The 22,151-nt window shown below is 55.5% G+C and overlaps 1 protein-coding gene across 1 annotated transcript; it reads right to left on the bottom strand.

Moving 5' to 3' along the window:
• Window positions 1-263: 263 nt before the first annotated feature.
• LOC127587195 (zinc finger protein 574-like) lies at window positions 264-21,843 on the bottom strand. Its single transcript, XM_052045393.1, has 3 exons — window positions 21,595-21,843; window positions 17,430-17,888; window positions 264-2,265 (listed from the first exon to the last, which is right to left on the bottom strand). Exons 2-3 carry the CDS (start codon window positions 17,799-17,801, stop codon window positions 394-396), a joined length of 2,244 nt encoding a protein of 747 aa, XP_051901353.1. The 5' UTR covers window positions 17,802-17,888; window positions 21,595-21,843; the 3' UTR covers window positions 264-393.
• Between the last annotated feature and the right edge of the window lie 308 nt (window positions 21,844-22,151).

The raw sequence follows: 22,151 nt of genomic DNA, 5'->3' as shown, positions 1-22,151 counted from the left end.
CTGGACCCCCCCCCAAGTTGCATCACCCCCAAGGCTGCATTCTGTTTCCCTGCCCGAGGTGCAGAATTGAAAAGCCCAGGCAGTTGATGTAACAATTATTCTATTTCACAAGTAACAGGACAAACCCGGTCGCCCGCTGCCCAGAAGCATCGCAGGCCACCATCCAAAGCAGTCAAAGGGAAAACCCAAATTTACATTAACTGCCTTATAAACCTTTGCAAATTTACATATTTATGTCCACCCCCACCCTCCCACCCCGAGACTGGGGGCGCCACGCTTTCTGACCCAACCCGGTCCGGTCAGACGCGCGCTCGTGCACACACACACACACACACAGACGCGCTCGCGCGCACACACAGAGGCACGCGCGGACCCCTCCCTCCCCACGGAGCCCTAATAGATCTCGATGGTGCCCACGATGGTGTTGGGGATGGCGAAGGCGTCACCGAACTCGGCACAGACGATGGTCTGCTCCGCATGGGTGCGGTGGTGGCTGCGCAGGTTGGAGGGCGTCTTGAAGCTCTTGCCGCACTTGCGGCAGCGGTGGGGCCGCTCGCCGGTGTGCACCCGCCGGTGGTCCAGCAGGTGCATGGACTGCACGAAGCCCTTGCCGCAGGTCTCACACTTGTAGGGCCGCTCGCCGGTGTGGGTCCGCCGGTGCTCCCGCAGGTGGTTGGACTGCTTGAAGGCCTTGCCGCAGTCGGTGCACTTGAAGGGCCGCTCGCCGGTGTGGGTGCGCCGGTGCAGCAGCAGGCTGGAGGAGGAGCCGAAGCGCTTGCCGCAGTCGTGGCAGTGGTGGGGCCGCTCGCCGCTGTGCCGCCGCTGATGCAGCGCCAGATTGGCGCTGCCGGCGAAGGCCTTGCCGCACTGCCCGCAGCGGAAGGGGCGCTCACCGGTGTGGCTGCGCTGGTGCAGCTGCAGGCCGGCCGGCGAGCCGTAGCGCTTGCCGCAGCTGGTGCACTCGAAGGGCCGGGCGCAGCGCCCCGAGCAGCGATGCTCCTCCAGCCGGGAGCCGTCGGCAAACTGGCGGCCGCAGTCGGGGCAGCGGTGAGGCACCTCACCGGCATGCAGCAGCCGGTGCAGGTCCAGCCGGCGGCGGTGGGCGAAGCCCTTGCCGCAGTCGGCGCACTGGTAGGGGGGCTGGCCAGTATGGCAGTAGCGGTGCGCCAGCAGCTTGGAGGCGCGGCCGAAGGCCTTGGGGCAGTCGGGGCACTTGAAGGGCAGGTCGCCGGTGTGGATGCGCCGGTGCTGCTGCAGGTTGGAGGACTGCGCGAAAGCCCGCGGGCAGAACTCGCACTTGTGGGGCCGCTCGCCGGTGTGGGTCTGGTGGTGCCGCATCAGGTTGGCCAGCGTGGTAAAGGTCTTGCCGCACTCGGCGCACTGGAAGGGCCGCTCGCCAGTGTGGGTCCGCATGTGGTTCTTGACGTGCACCGGCTTGCGGAAGGCCTTGCCGCACACCTGGCACTTGTGCCGTCTCTCGCAGTTGTGCAGCCGGCGATGCCGCAGCAGCTGGCCCGGCCTGCCGAACTCCTTGTCACACAGGCCGCAGCGGTGGGGGCCGCCCTCCTCTGCGGCAGGGGGCGGCAGCGGCGGCGGCGGGTCCGGCACCTCCGGCTCCCCCGCCGGACCGTCCTTCCGGTCCCGCTCCCGCTCCCTCCTGGCCGGGGCGCCCTTCCCAGCGGAGTGGGTGCGTCGGTGGTAGAGGAACTTGGTCATGTTGTTGAAGGCCTTGCCGCACTCGGCGCACCGGTGCAGAGGGTCGTCGGTGTGCAGCCGGCGGTGCTGCACCAGCGCAGCCTCGGTGCTGAAGCCCCGGCCGCAGTCGGTGCACAGGTACAGCACCTCGCCCTTGTGGCTGCGCCGATGCAGCTCCAGCGACGAGGGCTTCTTGAAGGAGCGGCGGCAGTCGGGGCAGTCGTGGGCCTGGCTCCGGTGGCTCCGCTGATGCTGCTGCAGCCGCCGCGCTGTGGTGAAGGTCTTGCGGCACTCGGCGCACTCCAGGTGCTGCCCCTTGCCCGCGGCGGGAGGGGCAGGGGCAGGGGGAGGGGGAGGGGGAGAGGTTGGCCGGCCCTCGGCCTGCGGCACGTCCTGGGATGGGGGCTTGGCATGTAGCCCCTGGTGCTGCAGTAGCTCCTCCACGGTGCCGAGGACCTGCCCGCACTCCGAGCACTGCTGCGGGGGGGGAGCCCCCTCTCCCCCGGGCGCCCCGGGCTCCCCGCCGTGTTCCTGCTGGTGAGCCAGCGCCTCCTCCGAGGTGAGGAAGATCTAAAGGGGAAGAGCGTGAGAGAGAGGGAGAGGGAGGGTCAGAACATCCAACAGTACAGGCCCTTCAACCCACGGTGTCTGCACCCAACACAACGCCAAATTAAACCGAAGCCCTCGACCCGTCCCTCCGTCCCCTGCACCTTAACCCGTCAGTATCTGCCTCCGCCACCACTCTGTGCGAGGAAACCTGCCCCGCGCACCTCCTCCGAACCTTCCCGGCGTGCAGGAACTCACTGCACCCCACCAGCCTTTCCAAATCACACCTCCCCACCTGCCAACAGCCTCGGCAGACACCCCGACACCCCAGCCACGTCAGCAAACGGGCCCTCGGGATGGAATGCAGGCAAGACTGCCCAGAAACGGTCCTTGACTGTAACCATGCGGACCCTTACAGATCCAGGGGCGCGACCAAGGACCCCGGTGTTGCATATGCTGGAAGAGAGAGCAGAGAAACACAGAGCTGGTTCCGTAGCAGAGAAAGCTTCAGAGAGTCATCAGGGATTGGGTTAGCAGAATTAATGACTGGCGGTAGAGAGGGCTGGTGAGGAAGAGACAGTTGACAGACTTCCTAAAGACACTCAAGTTCGAGGCCACATCATCAGCTCAACAAGACACGAGGGGTCACAGCAGCACGGACACAGCACAGGCCCAGTACCAGGACAGCGTTTCCCAGAGCACAGAAAGTGTACAGTGGAGTCTCCTGAGGCACCGGGACCACCGTATTGACCTGGATCTCGGTGTGCAAGACACAATTCCAAATGTTCCAGGTGATACAGAACTCGGGCAGTAGAGCCAAGTGTAGCGACGAGAACAGCAAACAATGACTCAAAGAAAACACGACAGGATCGACGTTACCTCTTGTGGGAGGACACAGAACCAGGGGTCACTGGTTAAAAATGGTCACCCAGTTAATTCTTCGAGTTATTTTCACTCAGAGGGTGGCGAGTCTTTGGAACACCAATCCTCAAAGGGCAATGGAAGCGGAGCTTTGAATATTTTTATGGCAGAGGGAAGTAGATTGTTGAAGAGTAAGAGGAACGAAACAACCAGAAGTCTTTACACTCCCATATCCCAAGTCACAATCGGAAATAAACACCAACAAAAATGCCCCCAACTCCAGAACACAATGCACCAACATGTTATAGAGGTCTCTTGGAATGTAGTCAGTAACGTCACCAGCACTCCCTGACCATTAAACCGTGACACAGACTTACCCGTACCCACTTCTGTATTCCTGCGTTACACCTGGACACACCCGTACCCACTTCTGTATTCCTGTGTTACACCTCGACACACCCGTACCCAGTTCTGTGTTCCTGTGTTACACCGTGACTCACCCGTACCCAGTTCTGTGTTCCTGTGTTACACCCAAACCCAGTTCTGTATTCCTGTGTTACACGGCGACACACCCGTACCCAGTTCTGTATTCCTGTGTTACACCCCGACACACCCGTACCCACTTCTGTATTCCTGTGTTACACCTCGACACACCCGTACCCAGTTCTGTATTCCTGTGTTACACCGTGCCTCACCCGTACCCAGTTCTGTGTTCCTGTGTTACACCCAAACCCAGTTCTGTATTCCTGTGTTACACGGCGACACACCCGTACCCAGTTCTGTATTCCTGTGTTACACCCCGACACACCCGTACCCAGTTCTGTATTCCTGTGTTACACTGCAACACACCCATACCCAGTTCTGTATTCCTGTGTTACACTGTGACACACCTGTACCCAGTTCTGTGTTCCTGTGTTACACCGTGACACACCAGTACCCAGTTCTGTGTTCCTGTGTTACACCCAAACCCAGTTCTGTATTCCTGTGTTACACGGCGACACACCCATACCCAGTTCTGCATTCGTGTTACACCCCGACACACCCGTACCCAGTTCTGTATTCCTGTGTTACACTGCAACACACCCGTACCCAGTTCTGTATTCCTGTGTTACACTGTGACACACCTGTACCCAGTTCTGTGTTCCTGTGTTACACCGTGACACACCCGTACCCAGTTCTGTGTTCCTGTGTTACACCGTGACACACCCGTACCCAGTTCTGTATTCCTGTGTTACACTGCAACACACCCATACCCAGTTCTGTGTTCCTGTGTTACACCCAAACCCAGTTCTGTATTCCTGTGTTACACCGTGACACACCCGTACCCAGTTCTGTATTCCTGTGTTACACCGTGACACACCCGTACCCAGTTCTGTGTTCCTGTGTTACACCCAAACCCAGTTCTGTATTCCTGTGTTACACGGTGACACACCCATACCCAGTTCTGTATTCCTGTGTTACACCGTGACTCACCCGTACCCAGTTCTGTGTTCCTGTGTTACACCCAAACCCAGTTCTGTATTCCTGTGTTACACCCCGACACACCCGTACCCAGTTCTGTATTCCTGTGTTACACCTCGACACACCCCTACCCAGTTCTGTATTCCTGTGTTACACCTCGACACACCCGTACCCAGTTCTGTATTCCTGTGTTACACCTCGACACACCCGTACCCAGTTCTGTATTCCTGTGTTACACTGTGACACACCCATACCCAGTTCTGTGTTCCTGTGTTACACCCAAACCCAGTTCTGTATTCCTGTGTTACACGGCGACACACCCGTACCCAGTTCTGTATTCCTGTGTTACACCGCAACACACCCGTACCCAGTTCTGTATTCCTGTGTTACACCGCAACACACCCATACCCAGTTCTGTATTCCTGTGTTACACCGCAACACACCCATACCCAGTTCTGTATTCCTGTGTTACACTGTGACACACCTGTACCCAGTTCTGTGTTCCTGTGTTACACCTCGACACACCCGTACCCAGTTCTGTATTCCTGTGTTACACCGCAACACACCCATACCCAGTTCTGTATTCCTGTGTTACACCGTGACTCACCCGTACCCAGTTCTGTGTTCCTGTGTTACACCCAAACCCAGTTCTGTATTCCTGTGTTACACGGTGACACACCCGTACCCAGTTCTGTATTCCTGTGTTACACCCCGACACACCCGTACCCAGTTCTGTATTCCTGTGTTACACTGCAACACACCCATACCCAGTTCTGTATTCCTGTGTTACACCTCGACACACCCGTACCCAGTTCTGTATTCCTGTGTTACACCGCAACACACCCATACCCAGTTCTGTATTCCTGTGTTACACCTCGACACACCCGTACCCAGTTCTGTATTCCTGTGTTACACCGCAACACACCCGTACCCAGTTCTGTATTCCTGTGTTACACTGTGACACACCCATACCCAGTTCTGTATTCCTGTGTTACACTGCAACACACCCATACCCAGTTCTGTATTCCTGTGTTACACCGCAACACACCCATACCCAGTTCTGTATTCCTGTGTTACACCGCAACACACCCATACCCAGTTCTGTATTCCTGTGTTACACTGTGACACACCTGTACCCAGTTCTGTGTTCCTGTGTTACACCTCGACACACCCGTACCCAGTTCTGTATTCCTGTGTTACACCGCAACACACCCATACCCAGTTCTGTATTCCTGTGTTACACCGTGACTCACCCGTACCCAGTTCTGTGTTCCTGTGTTACACCCAAACCCAGTTCTGTATTCCTGTGTTACACGGTGACACACCCGTACCCAGTTCTGTATTCCTGTGTTACACCCCGACACACCCGTACCCAGTTCTGTATTCCTGTGTTACACTGCAACACACCCATACCCAGTTCTGTATTCCTGTGTTACACCGTGACTCACCCGTACCCAGTTCTGTGTTCCTGTGTTACACCCAAACCCAGTTCTGTATTCCTGTGTTACACGGTGACACACCCGTACCCAGTTCTGTATTCCTGTGTTACACCCCGACACACCCGTACCCAGTTCTGTATTCCTGTGTTACACTGCAACACACCCATACCCAGTTCTGTGTTCCTGTGTTACACCGTGACACACCCGTACCCAGTTCTGTGTTCCTGTGTTACACCGTGACACACCCGTACCCAGTTCTGTGTTCCTGTGTTACACTGTGACACACCTGTACCCAGTTCTGTATTCCTGTGTTACACCGCAACACACCCATACCCAGTTCTGTATTCCTGTGTTACACTGTGACACACCCATACCCAGTTCTGTATTCCTGTGTTACACTGCAACACACCCATACCCAGTTCTGTATTCCTGTGTTACACCGCAACACACCCATACCCAGTTCTGTGTTCCTGTGTTACACCGTGACTCACCCGTACCCAGTTCTGTGTTCCTGTGTTACACCGTGACTCACCCGTACCCAGTTCTGTGTTCCTGTGTTACACCCAAACCCAGTTCTGTATTCCTGTGTTACACGGCGACACACCCGTACCCAGTTCTGTATTCCTGTGTTACACCCCGACACACCCGTACCCACTTCTGTATTCCTGTGTTACACCTCGACACACCCGTACCCAGTTCTGTATTCCTGTGTTACACCGTGACTCACCCGTACCCAGTTCTGTGTTCCTGTGTTACACCCAAACCCAGTTCTGTATTCCTGTGTTACACGGCGACACACCCGTACCCAGTTCTGTATTCCTGTGTTACACCCCGACACACCCGTACCCAGTTCTGTATTCCTGTGTTACACTGCAACACACCCATACCCAGTTCTGTATTCCTGTGTTACACTGTGACACACCTGTACCCAGTTCTGTGTTCCTGTGTTACACCGTGACACACCCGTACCCAGTTCTGTGTTCCTGTGTTACACCCAAACCCAGTTCTGTATTCCTGTGTTACACGGCGACACACCCATACCCAGTTCTGCATTCCTGTGTTACACCCCGACACACCCGTACCCAGTTCTGTATTCCTGTGTTACACTGCAACACACCCGTACCCAGTTCTGTATTCCTGTGTTACACTGTGACACACCTGTACCCAGTTCTGTGTTCCTGTGTTACACCGTGACACACCCGTACCCAGTTCTGTATTCCTGTGTTACACTGCAACACACCCGTACCCAGTTCTGTGTTCCTGTGTTACACCGTGACACACCCGTACCCAGTTCTGTGTTCCTGTGTTACACCGTGACACACCCGTACCCAGTTCTGTATTCCTGTGTTACACTGCAACACACCCATACCCAGTTCTGTGTTCCTGTGTTACACCCAAACCCAGTTCTGTATTCCTGTGTTACAACGTGACACACCCGTACCCAGTTCTGTATTCCTGTGTTACACCGTGACACACCCGTACCCAGTTCTGTGTTCCTGTGTTACACCCAAACCCAGTTCTGTATTCCTGTGTTACACGGTGACACACCCATACCCAGTTCTGTATTCCTGTGTTACACCGTGACTCACCCGTACCCAGTTCTGTGTTCCTGTGTTACACCCAAACCCAGTTCTGTATTCCTGTGTTACACCCCGACACACCCGTACCCAGTTCTGTATTCCTGTGTTACACCTCGACACACCCGTACCCAGTTCTGTATTCCTGTGTTACACCTCGACACACCCGTACCCAGTTCTGTATTCCTGTGTTACACCTCGACACACCCGTACCCAGTTCTGTATTCCTGTGTTACACTGTGACACACCCATACCCAGTTCTGTGTTCCTGTGTTACACCCAAACCCAGTTCTGTATTCCTGTGTTACACGGCGACACACCCGTACCCAGTTCTGTATTCCTGTGTTACACCGCAACACACCCGTACCCAGTTCTGTATTCCTGTGTTACACCGCAACACACCCATACCCAGTTCTGTATTCCTGTGTTACACCGCAACACACCCATACCCAGTTCTGTATTCCTGTGTTACACTGTGACACACCTGTACCCAGTTCTGTGTTCCTGTGTTACACCTCGACACACCCGTACCCAGTTCTGTATTCCTGTGTTACACCGCAACACACCCATACCCAGTTCTGTATTCCTGTGTTACACCGTGACTCACCCGTACCCAGTTCTGTGTTCCTGTGTTACACCCAAACCCAGTTCTGTATTCCTGTGTTACACGGTGACACACCCGTACCCAGTTCTGTATTCCTGTGTTACACCCCGACACACCCGTACCCAGTTCTGTATTCCTGTGTTACACTGCAACACACCCATACCCAGTTCTGTATTCCTGTGTTACACCTCGACACACCCGTACCCAGTTCTGTATTCCTGTTACACCGCAACACACCCATACCCAGTTCTGTATTCCTGTGTTACACTGTGACACACCCATACCCAGTTCTGTATTCCTGTGTTACACTGCAACACACCCATACCCAGTTCTGTATTCCTGTGTTACACCGCAACACACCCATACCCAGTTCTGTATTCCTGTGTTACACCGCAACACACCCATACCCAGTTCTGTATTCCTGTGTTACACTGTGACACACCTGTACCCAGTTCTGTGTTCCTGTGTTACACCTCGACACACCCGTACCCAGTTCTGTATTCCTGTGTTACACCGCAACACACCCATACCCAGTTCTGTATTCCTGTGTTACACCGTGACTCACCCGTACCCAGTTCTGTGTTCCTGTGTTACACCCAAACCCAGTTCTGTATTCCTGTGTTACACGGTGACACACCCGTACCCAGTTCTGTATTCCTGTGTTACACCCCGACACACCCATACCCAGTTCTGTATTCCTGTGTTACACCGTGACTCACCCGTACCCAGTTCTGTGTTCCTGTGTTACACCCAAACCCAGTTCTGTATTCCTGTGTTACACGGTGACACACCCGTACCCAGTTCTGTATTCCTGTGTTACACCCCGACACACCCGTACCCAGTTCTGTATTCCTGTGTTACACTGCAACACACCCATACCCAGTTCTGTATTCCTGTGTTACACTGTGACACACCTGTACCCAGTTCTGTGTTCCTGTGTTACACCGTGACACACCCGTACCCAGTTCTGTGTTCCTGTGTTACACTGTGACACACCTGTACCCAGTTCTGTGTTCCTGTGTTACACCGTGACACACCCGTACCCAGTTCTGTGTTCCTGTGTTACACTGTGACACACCTGTACCCAGTTCTGTATTCCTGTGTTACACCGCAACACACCCATACCCAGTTCTGTATTCCTGTGTTACACTGTGACACACCCATACCCAGTTCTGTATTCCTGTGTTACACTGCAACACACCCATACCCAGTTCTGTATTCCTGTGTTACACCGCAACACACCCATACCCAGTTCTGTATTCCTGTGTTACACCGCAACACACCCATACCCAGTTCTGTATTCCTGTGTTACACTGTGACACACCTGTACCCAGTTCTGTGTTCCTGTGTTACACCTCGACACACCCGTACCCAGTTCTGTATTCCTGTGTTACACCGCAACACACCCATACCCAGTTCTGTATTCCTGTGTTACACCGTGACTCACCCGTACCCAGTTCTGTGTTCCTGTGTTACACCCAAACCCAGTTCTGTATTCCTGTGTTACACGGTGACACACCCGTACCCAGTTCTGTATTCCTGTGTTACACCCCGACACACCCGTACCCAGTTCTGTATTCCTGTGTTACACTGCAACACACCCATACCCAGTTCTGTATTCCTGTGTTACACCTCGACACACCCGTACCCAGTTCTGTATTCCTGTGTTACACCGCAACACACCCATACCCAGTTCTGTATTCCTGTGTTACACCTCGACACACCCGTACCCAGTTCTGTATTCCTGTGTTACACCGCAACACACCCGTACCCAGTTCTGTATTCCTGTGTTACACTGTGACACACCCATACCCAGTTCTGTATTCCTGTGTTACACTGCAACACACCCATACCCAGTTCTGTATTCCTGTGTTACACCGCAACACACCCATACCCAGTTCTGTATTCCTGTGTTACACCGCAACACACCCATACCCAGTTCTGTATTCCTGTGTTACACTGTGACACACCTGTACCCAGTTCTGTGTTCCTGTGTTACACCTCGACACACCCGTACCCAGTTCTGTATTCCTGTGTTACACCGCAACACACCCATACCCAGTTCTGTATTCCTGTGTTACACCGTGACTCACCCGTACCCAGTTCTGTGTTCCTGTGTTACACCCAAACCCAGTTCTGTATTCCTGTGTTACACGGTGACACACCCGTACCCAGTTCTGTATTCCTGTGTTACACCCCGACACACCCGTACCCAGTTCTGTATTCCTGTGTTACACTGCAACACACCCATACCCAGTTCTGTATTCCTGTGTTACACCGTGACTCACCCGTACCCAGTTCTGTGTTCCTGTGTTACACCCAAACCCAGTTCTGTATTCCTGTGTTACACGGTGACACACCCGTACCCAGTTCTGTATTCCTGTGTTACACCCCGACACACCCGTACCCAGTTCTGTATTCCTGTGTTACACTGCAACACACCCATACCCAGTTCTGTATTCCTGTGTTACACTGTGACACACCTGTACCCAGTTCTGTGTTCCTGTGTTACACCGTGACACACCCGTACCCAGTTCTGTGTTCCTGTGTTACACTGTGACACACCTGTACCCAGTTCTGTGTTCCTGTGTTACACCGTGACACACCCGTACCCAGTTCTGTGTTCCTGTGTTACACTGTGACACACCTGTACCCAGTTCTGTATTCCTGTGTTACACCGCAACACACCCGTACCCAGTTCTGTATTCCTGTGTTACACTGTGACACACCCATACCCAGTTCTGTATTCCTGTGTTACACCGTGACACACCCGTACCCAGTTCTGTGTTCCTGTGTTACACTGTGACACACCCGTACCCAGTTCTGTGTTCCTGTGTTACACCGTGACTCACCCGTACCCAGTTCTGTATTCCTGTGTTACACTGTGACACACCCGTACCCAGTTCTGTATTCCTGTGTTACACTGTGACACACCCATACCCAGTTCTGTATTCCTGTGTTACACTGTGACACACCCATACACAGTGTAAAAGGTTGCTGTAGATTACAACAGGATTATTGATAGAATGCAGACATGGGCTGAGAAGTGGCAGATGGAGTTCAACTGGGAAAAGTGTTAAGTAATGAGACTGGTTACCTCATTATAGGAAGGATGTGGAAGCTTTAGAGAGGGTGCAGAGGAGATTTACCAGGATGCTGCCCGGATTGGAGAGCATTTCTTATGAGGACAGGTTGAGCGAGCCAGGGCTTTCCCTCTTTTGGAGAGGAGGAGGATGAGAGGTGACTTGATAGAGGTGTACAAGATGATAAAAGGCATAGATTGAGTGGACAGTCAGAGACTTTTTCCCAGGGCGACAAGGGCAAACACGAGGGGCCGTCACTTTAAGGTGATTGGAGGAAGGTATAAGGGGGATGTCAGGGGTAAGTTAAGTTTTTTTTTTTACACAGAGAGTGGTGGGTGCACTGCCTGCAGAGGTTGTGGGGGCAGATAAATTAGGGACATTTAAGAGACTCTCAGGTAGCCACAAGAATGATAGAGAAATGCAGGGCTGTGTGGGAGGGAAGGGTTAGATAGATCGTAGAGCAGGATAACATGTTGGCACAATACTGTGGGCTGAAGGGCCTGTAACGTGCTGTAATGTTCTATGTTCTACGCAGTTCTGTATTCGTGTGTTACACAGCGACACACCTGTACCCAGTTCTGTATCCCTGCAGGAATCTGCCACACACCTGCACCCAGCTGTTATGCAGTGGTGTTAAGTCTTTACTTCACTCATGTTTATTTCAAGAACCACAGATGTAGAATCCTTGTGGGTAGAGTTAAGAAACTGCAAGGGTAAAAAGACCCTGATGGGAGTTGTATAAAGGCCTCTGAATGGTAGCCAGGATGTGGGGTACAAATTACAACAGGAGACAGAAAAGGCATGTAAAAAGGGCAATGTTACAGTGGTCATGGGGGATTTCAATATGCAGGTAGATTGGGAAAATCAAGTTGGTACTGGATCCCAAGAGAAGGAATTTGTCAAATGGCTTGGAGATGGGCTTTTTAGAACAGCTTGTTGTCGGGCCCACAAGGGAAAAGGTAATTCTGGATTTGGTGTTGTGCAATGAACCAGATTTGATTTGGGAGTTTAAGGTAAAGGAACCTTTAGGAGGCAATGATCATAATATGATAGAATTCACCCTGCAGTTTGAGAGGGAGAAGCTAAAATCGGATGTAACGGTACTACAGTTGAGTAAAGGTCACTACAGAGGCAGGAGAGAGGAGCTGGCCAGAGGGGATTTGGAAGGGGACCCTAGCAGGGATGGCGGTAGAGTAGCAATGGCAGGAGTTTCTGGGAGTAATTTGGAAGATGCAGGATCAGTTCATCCCAAAGAAGGAGCATTCTAAAGGGAGGATGAGGCTGAGAAGTCAAAGACAGCATAAACACAAAAACGAGAGCATACAGTATTGCAAAAATTCACGGGATGCTAGAGGAGTCGCTATTACTAAGGAAAAGGTGCTTGGGAAGCTGAATGTGGATAAGTCACCTGGACCAGATGGACTACCCAGGGTCTGAAAGAGGTAGCTGAAGAGATTGTGGAGGCATCAATAGTTATCTTTCCAGAATCACTAGATTCAGGAATGGTTCCGGAGGACTGGAAAATCACAAATGTCATTCCACTCTTTAAGGGAGAGGCAAAACACAGAAAACTATAGGCCAGTTAGCCTGACTTCAGTGGTTGGTAAGATTTGAGGATCTATTATTAAGGAAGAGGTTTCAGAGTACTTGGAAGAACATGATACAATAGGACGAAGTCAGCATGGTTTCCTTAAGGAGAGATCTTGCCTAATAAATCTATTGGAATTCTTTGAGGAAGTAACAGGCAGGATAGACAAAGGAGAGTCAGTGGATGGTGGTTACTTGGGTTTTCAGAAGGCCTTTGACAAGGTGCCACACTTGAGGCTACTAAACAAGATAAAGGAGCCCACGGTATTACAGGAAAGGTACCAGCATGGTTAGAAGATTGGCTGACTGGCACAAGGCAAAGAGTGGGAATAAAGGGGGCCTTCTCTGGTTGGCTGCCGGTGACTAGTGGTGTTCCTCAGGGGTCGGTGTTGGGTCCGTTACTTTTCACGTTATATGTTAACGATCTGGATGACGGAATTGAGGACTTTGTGGCCAAGTCTGCAGATGATACAAAGATAGGTGGAGGGGCAGGTAGTGTTGAGGAAGCAGGGAGTCTGCAGAAGGACTTGGACAGGTTGGGAGAATGGGCAAAGAAGTGGCAGATGGAACACAGCGTAGGGAAGTGTACGGTCACGCACTGTGGTAGAAGGAATAAAGATGTAGAATATTTTCTAAACAGGGAGAGAATTCAGAAAGCAGAGGTGCAGAGGGACTTGGGAATCCCAGTGCAGGATTCCCTGAAGGTTAACTTGCAGATTGAGTCAGTAGTAAGGAAGGCCCCATATCTAAGAGGGATGTGCTGGTGTTGGAGAGGGTCCAGAGGAGGTTTACAAGAAAGATCCTGGGGGTGAAAGGGTTAATGTGTGAGAAGTGTTTGATGGCTCTGGGCCTGTACTCAGTGGAGTTTAGAAGGATGAGGGGGATATCGTTGAAACCTACTGAACATTGAAAGGCCTGGATAGCGTGGACGTGGACAGGATATTTCCATCAGTGGGAGAGTCTAGGAACAGAGGGCACAGCCTCAGAATAGGAGGACGTCCCTTTAGAACAGAAATGAGGAGGAATTTCTTCAGCCAGAGGGCGGTGAATCTGAGGAATTCATTGCCACAGGTGGCTGTGGAGGCCAAGTTGTTGGGGGTATTTACAGCAGAGGTTGACAGTTTTTTGGTTAGTGAGGGTGTCAAAGGTTACGGGGAGAATGGGGCTGAGAGGGAAAAATAAATCAGCCATTATCGAGTGGCGGAGCAGACTCGATGGGCCGGATGGCCTTAATTCTGCTCCAACATCTTTTTTTTATATTTTATTTACAGCGCGGTAACAGGCCCTTCCAGCCCAACGAGTCCGCGCCGCCCATTTTAAACCCAAATTAACCTACCCCATACGTCTTTGGAATGTGGGAGGAAACCGGAGCACCCGGAGGAAACCCACGCAGACATGGGAGAACGTGGTTAGTCATAATCTCTCTTCAAAAGGGCAACGTGGAGAAATGGATCAAACCAATCAGAACTGCAACAAATCAGTGTGGACTTTGGCCAATACCTCCACCAACCTCAAGCAGACATCCCAGATGTTCTGGCCTTGCATTCCCCTCCCCGAGTATCCCCTCCGGTTAACAAAGCTCCTGCCAGGCTGACCAGTTACCCCTTGCTCCATCAAACTCAGTCAGTTTCAAACGTGCTTGCACAAAGCAAGTAAAAATAGGAACAAATTCTGTGGGGCAGGGTTAAATCCTACTTAGAAAGGCATAATCAGCAAGACTTTGCTCGTGGGAACACCCTGTCTGACCAAACTGACTGAACTTCTAAGGGAAAAGACACGAGAGCAGTGGGATTGAGGTGGTCCACATGAACTTCAGCAAGGTCCCCTGACTGGATGCCACACAGGAGACTGGTCCAGAAGGCTCAGGCCCACGGGATCCGGAGTAACAAAAGACCCATAGTGTAGAGGCACAGTGGTGTAGCAGTTAGCGTAACGCTATTACAGCACCAGCAACTTGGGTTAATTCCGATCGCTGCCTGTAAGGAGTTTGTACGTTCTCCCCATGTGTCTGCGTGGGTTTCCTCCGGGTGCTCCAGTTTCCTCCCACATTCCAAAGACTTACGGATTAGGAAGTTGTGGGCGTGCTATGTTGGCGCCAGAAGCGTGGCGACACTTGCGGGCTGCCCCCCAACACTCGACGCAAAAGATGCATTTCACTGAGAGTTTCGATGTACATGTGACTAATAAATAAATCTCATCTTATCTGGTGATGGTGGAGGGTTGTTCCTGTGGTTGGAAGCCAGTGACCAGTAGTGTGGGACACTTATTAACGACTTGGACAGAATGTAGGAGGTACGGCGAGTTTGCAGATGACGTGGAAGTCAGCACTGGCGGTGAGGAGGAGGATGTTGGGCTCCAGGTGGGCAGACACAGCGGATGGAATTTAATTCCGGTGAACCTAGAACCCACTGCCCAAGTGGTGGAAGCAGAGACCATCAACATTTTAGTGTCCAAATGGGCATTCAGATTACCAGGGCATGGAAGGTGCTGGTAAATGGGATTAGTACAGGTGGATCTTCGGTGGTTGGCAGGGAAACTGTGCGCGGAAGTGCCTGTCTCTCTGCTATGTTCTCCCAACCTCCTCTGGTCCAAGCTGAGCCGTCTCAGGGTCACCACTATCCCCATTTAATTGAAGCCTCCCATCCACTTCCTTTTGACAGTGGACAGTTAATGGTAGGCCCCTTAACAGCATTGAGATACAGAGGGATCTTGGGGCCCAGGTCCATAGTTCACTGAAAGTGGCTACACATGTGGATAAGGTGGTGACGTAGGTGTATGGAATGCTTGCCTTCATTGGTAGGGATGGTGAGTACAAGAGTAAGGAAGTCACGCTGCAGCTGTATAAAACTTTAGTCAGACCGCACTTGGAGAACTGCGTGCAGTTCTGGTCACCTCATTACAGGAAGGATGCGGAGACTGTGGAGAGGGTGCAGGAGAGGTTCACCGGGATGCTGCCTGGATTAGAGGGTATGAGCTACAGGTTGGATAAACCTGGGTAGTTCTCCCTGGAGTGATGGAGGCTGGAGATCTGATGGAGGTTTTTAAAATGATGAGAGCCCTAGATAGGGTAGACAGAATCTGTCCCCGGGGTAGAAATGTCAAACACCAGACGTGCTTTTAAGGTGGGGGGGTGGGGGTGGGGTTTAAAGGTGACATGAGGGTCAAGGTTTCATTTTACGCAGAGAGTGGTAGGTGCCTCGAGTGTGTTACCGGGGGTAGTGGTGGAAGCAGGCAGTGTGGTGTTGTGAGGCTTTTAGACAGACACATGAACGTGAAGGGAATGGAGGAATATGGATGATACACAGGAAGACAACATTGTCATCAAGATCAGCACAGCATCGCGGGCCGAATGGCCTGTCCTGTGCTGGACTGTTCTGTGTTCTGATAAGCCTCCCTGGTTAGTCAGGGTTAATTTTATGGAGTCAGAGTTACAAAGCAGGGAAACAGGCCCTTCGGCCCAACTTATCTGTGCCCACCCAGTGCCTACCTGAGCTCATCCCATTGGCCCGTGTCCCTCCAAACCTTTCCTGTCCCAAACTGGCTTTTAGACACTGTAATTGTACCTGCCTCAACCACTTCCTCTGGCAGTTCTCCCCATATACCCACCACCCTCTGCCAGAACAACCTGCCCTCAGGTCCTCTTTATATCTTTGCCTGCTCACCTTGAACCTGTGCCTTCTGAAGGTAAAGCCCAGTTCATTACCACATGCACAAGTGCACGTTTGCACAGGTGCAGTGAAAAGTTTACTCATTCTGGACTCCCCGACCCTTGGGAAAAAAACAGAGACCATCCACCTCACCTATGCCCGTCATATTTTTCTGTAAGGTCACCACTCGAGGGAAAACCGTCCCAGCCCATCCAGGCTCTCCTCAGAGCTGAAGCCCTCCAGTCCCGTTGACATCCTCATGAATTTTTGTCTGCACTCTTTCCAGCTCAGTGATGTCCTTCCTGTACCCAGGTGACCAGAACTGCACGCAATACCCCAAGCCCAATCTCACCATGAACTTGTACAGCTGTAACGTGATGTCCCAACTCCTGTACTGAAGGAGGCCAATGTGCCAGGAAGCCTTCTCCACCACCCCGTCTACCTGTGACGCCGCTTTCAGGGTACGATGTACCTGTGCTCCGAGGCCTCCCCGTTCTACAACACTCCCCCTGTCATTTCCCCAAAGTGCAACTACCAGGCAAGGTAGTGTAGCGGTTAGCGTAACACTATTACAGCACCAGCGACCCAGGTTCAATTCCGGCCTGTCTGTAAGGAGTTTGTATGTTCTCCCTCCGGGTGCTCCAGTTTCCTCCCACATTCCAAAGACGTACGGGTTCAGTTGTGGGCGTGCTATGTTGGCGCCGGAAGCGTGGCGACACTTGCGGGCTGCCCCCAGAACACTCTAAGCAAAAAAGATGCATTTTCGCCGTGTGTTTTGATGTACATGTGACTAATGAAGAAATCTTATCTTACATTCCATTCGCTACTTCCCCAATTGGTCTCGATCCCCTGTATGCCTAGAATAACCCTCTCCACTTTCGGTAACTACCATCCCCATCTCCCACGGGGCAGAAGCCCCTCAGACTGACCTGCATACACTCCGAGCATTCATAATGGTGGGTGGTCTCCGCCAGGGCGACGTGGTCGTCCGCGCTGCCGTCCTCCAGCTTCGCACAGACTGCCCCCTCCTTGGCATGCATGCCTTGGTGCTGTAGCAGCTCCTCGGGGGCGTTCAGCAGCTGCCCGCACTCCAGGCACTGGAACCGGCTCTCGGGCTCACCCGCTTCTTGCGCCAGGCCCAGCTCCTTGACCTCGGACTCGCCGAGCTCGGGGCACACGTACACATGCAGCCACACGTGGGTCTGCTGGTGGAGCAGGACCTCCTCCAGGGTGTTATACAGCTGCCCGCACTCCGAGCACATGTACTGGTGCTCGATGATCATTGCATTCTCCGCCTCCATGTTGGGGTGGGGTTGTCACAGCTCCGGTCTCCGGTGAACGCCGCAGACACGATCGGGCTGGTCGCCGTCTCTTCGTCCACGGTGCCCCTGCCACAACAGAAGGTGGACGGCCAATCAGCTCCAAGCTCCTCGCCTGCACACGCTCACCCCCTCCCGCCCACCCCCGGAACATCTCCCCTTCGCCACCCCAGCCCCTGCCCTTCACGTTCAGCCTGTCCGCCAGGTCTTTGGGGGGGGGGGGGGGGGGGGGGGGGGGGGGGGGGGGGGTGGCAGCCGGTGTCATTCCTTTGCTCTGAGATCATCCAATGAAATGCTGGTGAGCCTCACGGCAGTGGTTCGGAAGCTATGGGGAAAGGAATCATAGGCATAGGTTCTACTCGCATTTAGAAAAGCACAGACTTATTAGGTCTGTCTGCCTGGAAGGGCAGGTCACGTCTTACACACCTGATTGAGTGGCATTGAAGATTGATAAGGGGTAGGGCAATGGATGTCGTCCACATGGACTTCAGCAAGGCACATAACAAGGTCCCTCATGGTAGACTGATCCAGAAGATTAAGACACAATGACTTGGTAGACTGGATTCAAAATTGGCTTGGCCGTAGAAGACAGAGGGCAGTGGTGGAAGGGCGTTATTCCGACTGGAGGTCCGTGACCAGTGGTGTTCTGCAGGGATCGGTGCTGGGACCTCTGTTGAATGAGTTGGGCTAAAACATGGGCTGGTTAGTAAGTTTGCAGACAACACAAACACTGGTGTAATTTCAGATGAGAAGGTTGTCAGTGGGATACAGATCAGTTCCAGATATGGGTGGAGGAGCGGCAGATGCAGTTTAATCCAGACAAGTGGCAGGTGTTGCACTTTCGGAGGTCAAATACAGTAAATGGTAGGGTCCTTCGAAGCATTGATGTACAGAGGGATCTTGGGGTGTGGATAGGGTGGTAAAGGTGTACAGTATACAGTCTTCATCGGTCAGGGCACTGAGTATGAAAAGGCAGGGAGTCACATTTCAACTTTGTACAAAAATTTGGTTTGGCCACATTTGGAGTATTGTGCACAGTTCTGGTCGCCCCGTCACAGGAAGGCTGTGGAGGCTTTGGAGAGGGTGCAGGAGACGTTCAGCGGCATGTTGCCTGGATTAGAGGGCAAGAGGTTGGGCAAACTTGGGTTGTTTTCTCCGGAGTGTCGGAGGCTGAGGGGAGAAGTTTAAAAAATTTGAGAGACCTATATGGGGTAGGCAGTCAAAGTCTTCTTGCCACGATGGAATTGTCAAATACCAGAGGGCAACAAGTTTAAGGAGATTTGCAAGACAAGCTTTTCTTTAAAAAAGAAACTGGTTCAACAGGCACATGAACAAGGAATGGAGAGGCACAAATCTCGTGCATTGAGGTGGGATTAGTTTAGTTTGCCATCATGGTCAGTGCAACTATTGTGGCTCTGAGGGTCTGCTGCTGTGCTGTACTGGTCCATGTTCTAAACCTCAAGGGCAGAGACTTAAGGTGCAAGCAGTAAGGGGATCCGAAGGGTACACTTATGCACACAAGGGGAGCTGGCGTCTGGTGTGAGCCATCAAAGGAAGTGCTGGACACGGGAACTGCAAGAACATTTAAGCATCGTCTGGACAGGTACCTGAACCAGTGGAGCTGAGGGGGAGACCGGTGTAACGCAGGCAGGTGCAGGAAGGGGCCTGTTTGTTGCACAGTTCCCCCTCCACATCTCTCCCTCCCCCCCCACCTCCCCCTCCATCCCCCTCCATCCCCCCCAACCTCCCCCTCCCCCCACCTCCCCCTCCATCCCCCCCCCACCTCCCCCTCCATCCCCCCCCACCTCCCCCTCCCCCCACCTCCCCCTCCATCCCCCCCACCTCCCCCTCCCCCCACCTCCCCCTCCATCCCCCCCACCTCCCCCTCCCCCCACCTCCCCCTCCATCCCCCCCACCTCCCCCTCCCCCCACCTCCCCCTCCATCCCCCCCACCTCCCCCTCCCCCCACCTCCCCCTCCATCCCCACCTCCCCCTCCCCCCACCTCCCCCTCCATCCCCACCTCCCCCTCCATCCCCCCCCACCTCCCCCTCCCCCTCCATCCCCCCCACCTCCCCCTCCCCCCACCTCCCCCTCCCCCTCCATCCCCCCCACCTCCCCCTCCCCCCACCTCCCCCTCCCCCTCCATCCCCCCCACCTCCCCCTCCCCCCACCTCCCCCTCCATCCCCCCCACCTCCCCCTCCCAACTCACCCCATCCCCTCCCCGCTCCGCCCCCCCACTCCACCAGCATCTTCCCGTCCCTCCATCACCTCCCTCCGTCACTATCCCCTCTCACCACCCTCCCCATCCCCTTTCCCCCACTCCACCTCCCCCGTCGCCCCTCCCCATCCCTCCATCCCGTCACTCCCGTCCCTCCCTGCCCTCCCCCCTCCATCCGTGCCTCCTTCACCCCCTTCCCCCCCTCCCCGTCCCCCACTTTTCCATCTCTCCCCCCATCTCCCAACCACGTCCTGTCCCCCCGTCCCCATCCCCCTCCTCCCCGTCCCCATCCCCCTCCTCCCCGTCACCATCCCCATCCCCCTCCTCCCCGTCACCCCTCCCCCGTCCCCATCCCCCTCCTCCCCCGTCCCCATCCCCCTCCTCCCCGTCACCCCTCCCCGTCCCCGTCACCCCTCCCCGTCCCCATCCCCATCCTCCCCCGTCCCCATCCCCCTCCTCCCCCATCACCCCTCCCCCGTCCCCATCCCCCTCCTCCCCCGTCACCCCTCCCCGTCCCGCCCCTCCCCGTCACCCCTACCCGTCCCCCTCCTCAACGTCACCCCTCCCCGTCACCCCTCCCCGTCCCCCTCCTCCCCCGTCCCCATCCCCCTCCTCCCCGTCCCCATCCCCCTCCTCCCCCGTCACCCCTCCCCGTCTCGCCCCTCCCCGTCACCCCTACCCGTCCCCCTCCTCCCCGTCCCCGTCCCCCTCCTCCCCGTCACCCCTCCCCTCCCCGTCCCCCTCCTCCCCGTCACCCCTCCCCGTCCCCATCCCCCTCCTCCCCCGTCCCCATCCCCCTCCTCCCCGTCACCCCTCCCCGTCCCCATCCCCCTCCTCCCCCGTCCCCATCCCCCTCCTCCCCCGTCCCCATCCCCCTCCTCCCCCGTCCCCATCCCCCTCCTCCCCGTCCCCATCCCCCTCCTCCCCCGTCCCCATCCCCCTCCTCCCCGTCCCCATCCCCCTCCTCTCCCGTCCCTCTCCCCCTCCTCTCCCGTCCCCCTCCCCCTCCTCCCTCCCCTACCGTCCCCCTCCCCCTCCTCTCCCGTCCCCCTCCCCCTCCTCCCTCCCCTACCGTCCCCCTCCCCCTCCTCCCCCGTCACCCCTCCCCGTCTCGCCCCTCCCCGTCACCCCTACCCGTCCCCCTCCTCCCCGTCCCCGTCCCCCTCCTCCCCGTCACCCCTCCCCTCCCCGTCCCCCTCCTCCCCGTCACCCCTCCCCGTCCCCATCCCCCTCCTCCCCCGTCCCCATCCCCCTCCTCCCCGTCACCCCTCCCCTCCCCGTCCCCCTCCTCCCCCGTCCCCATCCCCCTCCTCCCCGTCCCCATCCCCCTCCTCTCCCGTCCCCATCCCCCTCCTCCCCGTCCCCATCCCCCTCCTCTCCGTCACCCCTCCCCCGTCCCCATCCCCCTCCTCCCCCGTCCCCCCTCCCCAGTCCCCGTCCCCCTCCTCCCCCCCCATCACCCGTCCCCCCCCACCCCCCTCCTCCCCCGTCCCCCCCCACCCCCCTCCTCCCCCGTCCCCCCGCTGCCCCTCACCCTCCCCCCGCTGCCCCTCACCCGCGGGGTCGCCGCCAGCTCCAGAAATGTTTGCGGGAGGAGTGGGTCTGGGCCCGGGGCCTGAGTGCGAGGCCGCCCGCCCGCCCGCCGCCGATGCTGCGCCTGGGGCCGATCCCGGGCCCGGGGCCTCCCGCCGACGCTGAGCCCGGGGCCGATCCTGGGCCCGGGGCCGCCGCTTCCAACCGCCGCTCCGGGTCTGGGTCCGGCCTCGGCCTCGGCCTCGCCCGCTGCCCGCCGCCCGCACCCCCGACTCTCGCGGCCCGCAATTGGCCCGCGCCGCCGCCCGCCGCCCAATCGGAGCCGCGCTTCCGACCTGCGCCACACGCCTACAACTCCCAGCGGGCGCCGCGCCCACCCCTCACGTCACATCCGCCGGCGGGGAGGAGACCGGACGACGTCAGTCGGCGGGGTGGGTGTCCGACCTGAAGCCCCGGCCCTCGGCCCCCCCGGCCCCCGCGGCCCCCCCGGCCCCCGCCTCCAGCTGATCCCCGGGCAACGACGGGAGAAGGCGCTGGTGGACCAGGCCGAGAGCGGGCGGGCCCGGAGTGCACGTCATC

The sequence above is a fragment of the Pristis pectinata genome, chromosome 39, assembly GCF_009764475.1.
Source record: "Pristis pectinata isolate sPriPec2 chromosome 39, sPriPec2.1.pri, whole genome shotgun sequence".
NCBI classification, from domain to species: Eukaryota; Metazoa; Chordata; class Chondrichthyes; order Rhinopristiformes; family Pristidae; genus Pristis; species Pristis pectinata.
Note: the sequence above shows the minus strand (reverse complement) of the source record. Positions and strands in the feature narration are given on the sequence as shown.

Excerpts from the sequence above, each read along its gene's own strand:
- LOC127587195 (XM_052045393.1), bottom strand. The coding sequence starts at position 17,801 with ATGGAGGCGGAGAATGCAATGATCATCGAGCACCAGTACATGTGCTCG. Across the intron at positions 2,266-17,429 it reads AATGCTCGGAGTGTATGCAG|ATCTTCCTCACCTCGGAGGA; the intron begins GTCAGTCTGAGG and ends CTTCCCCTTTAG.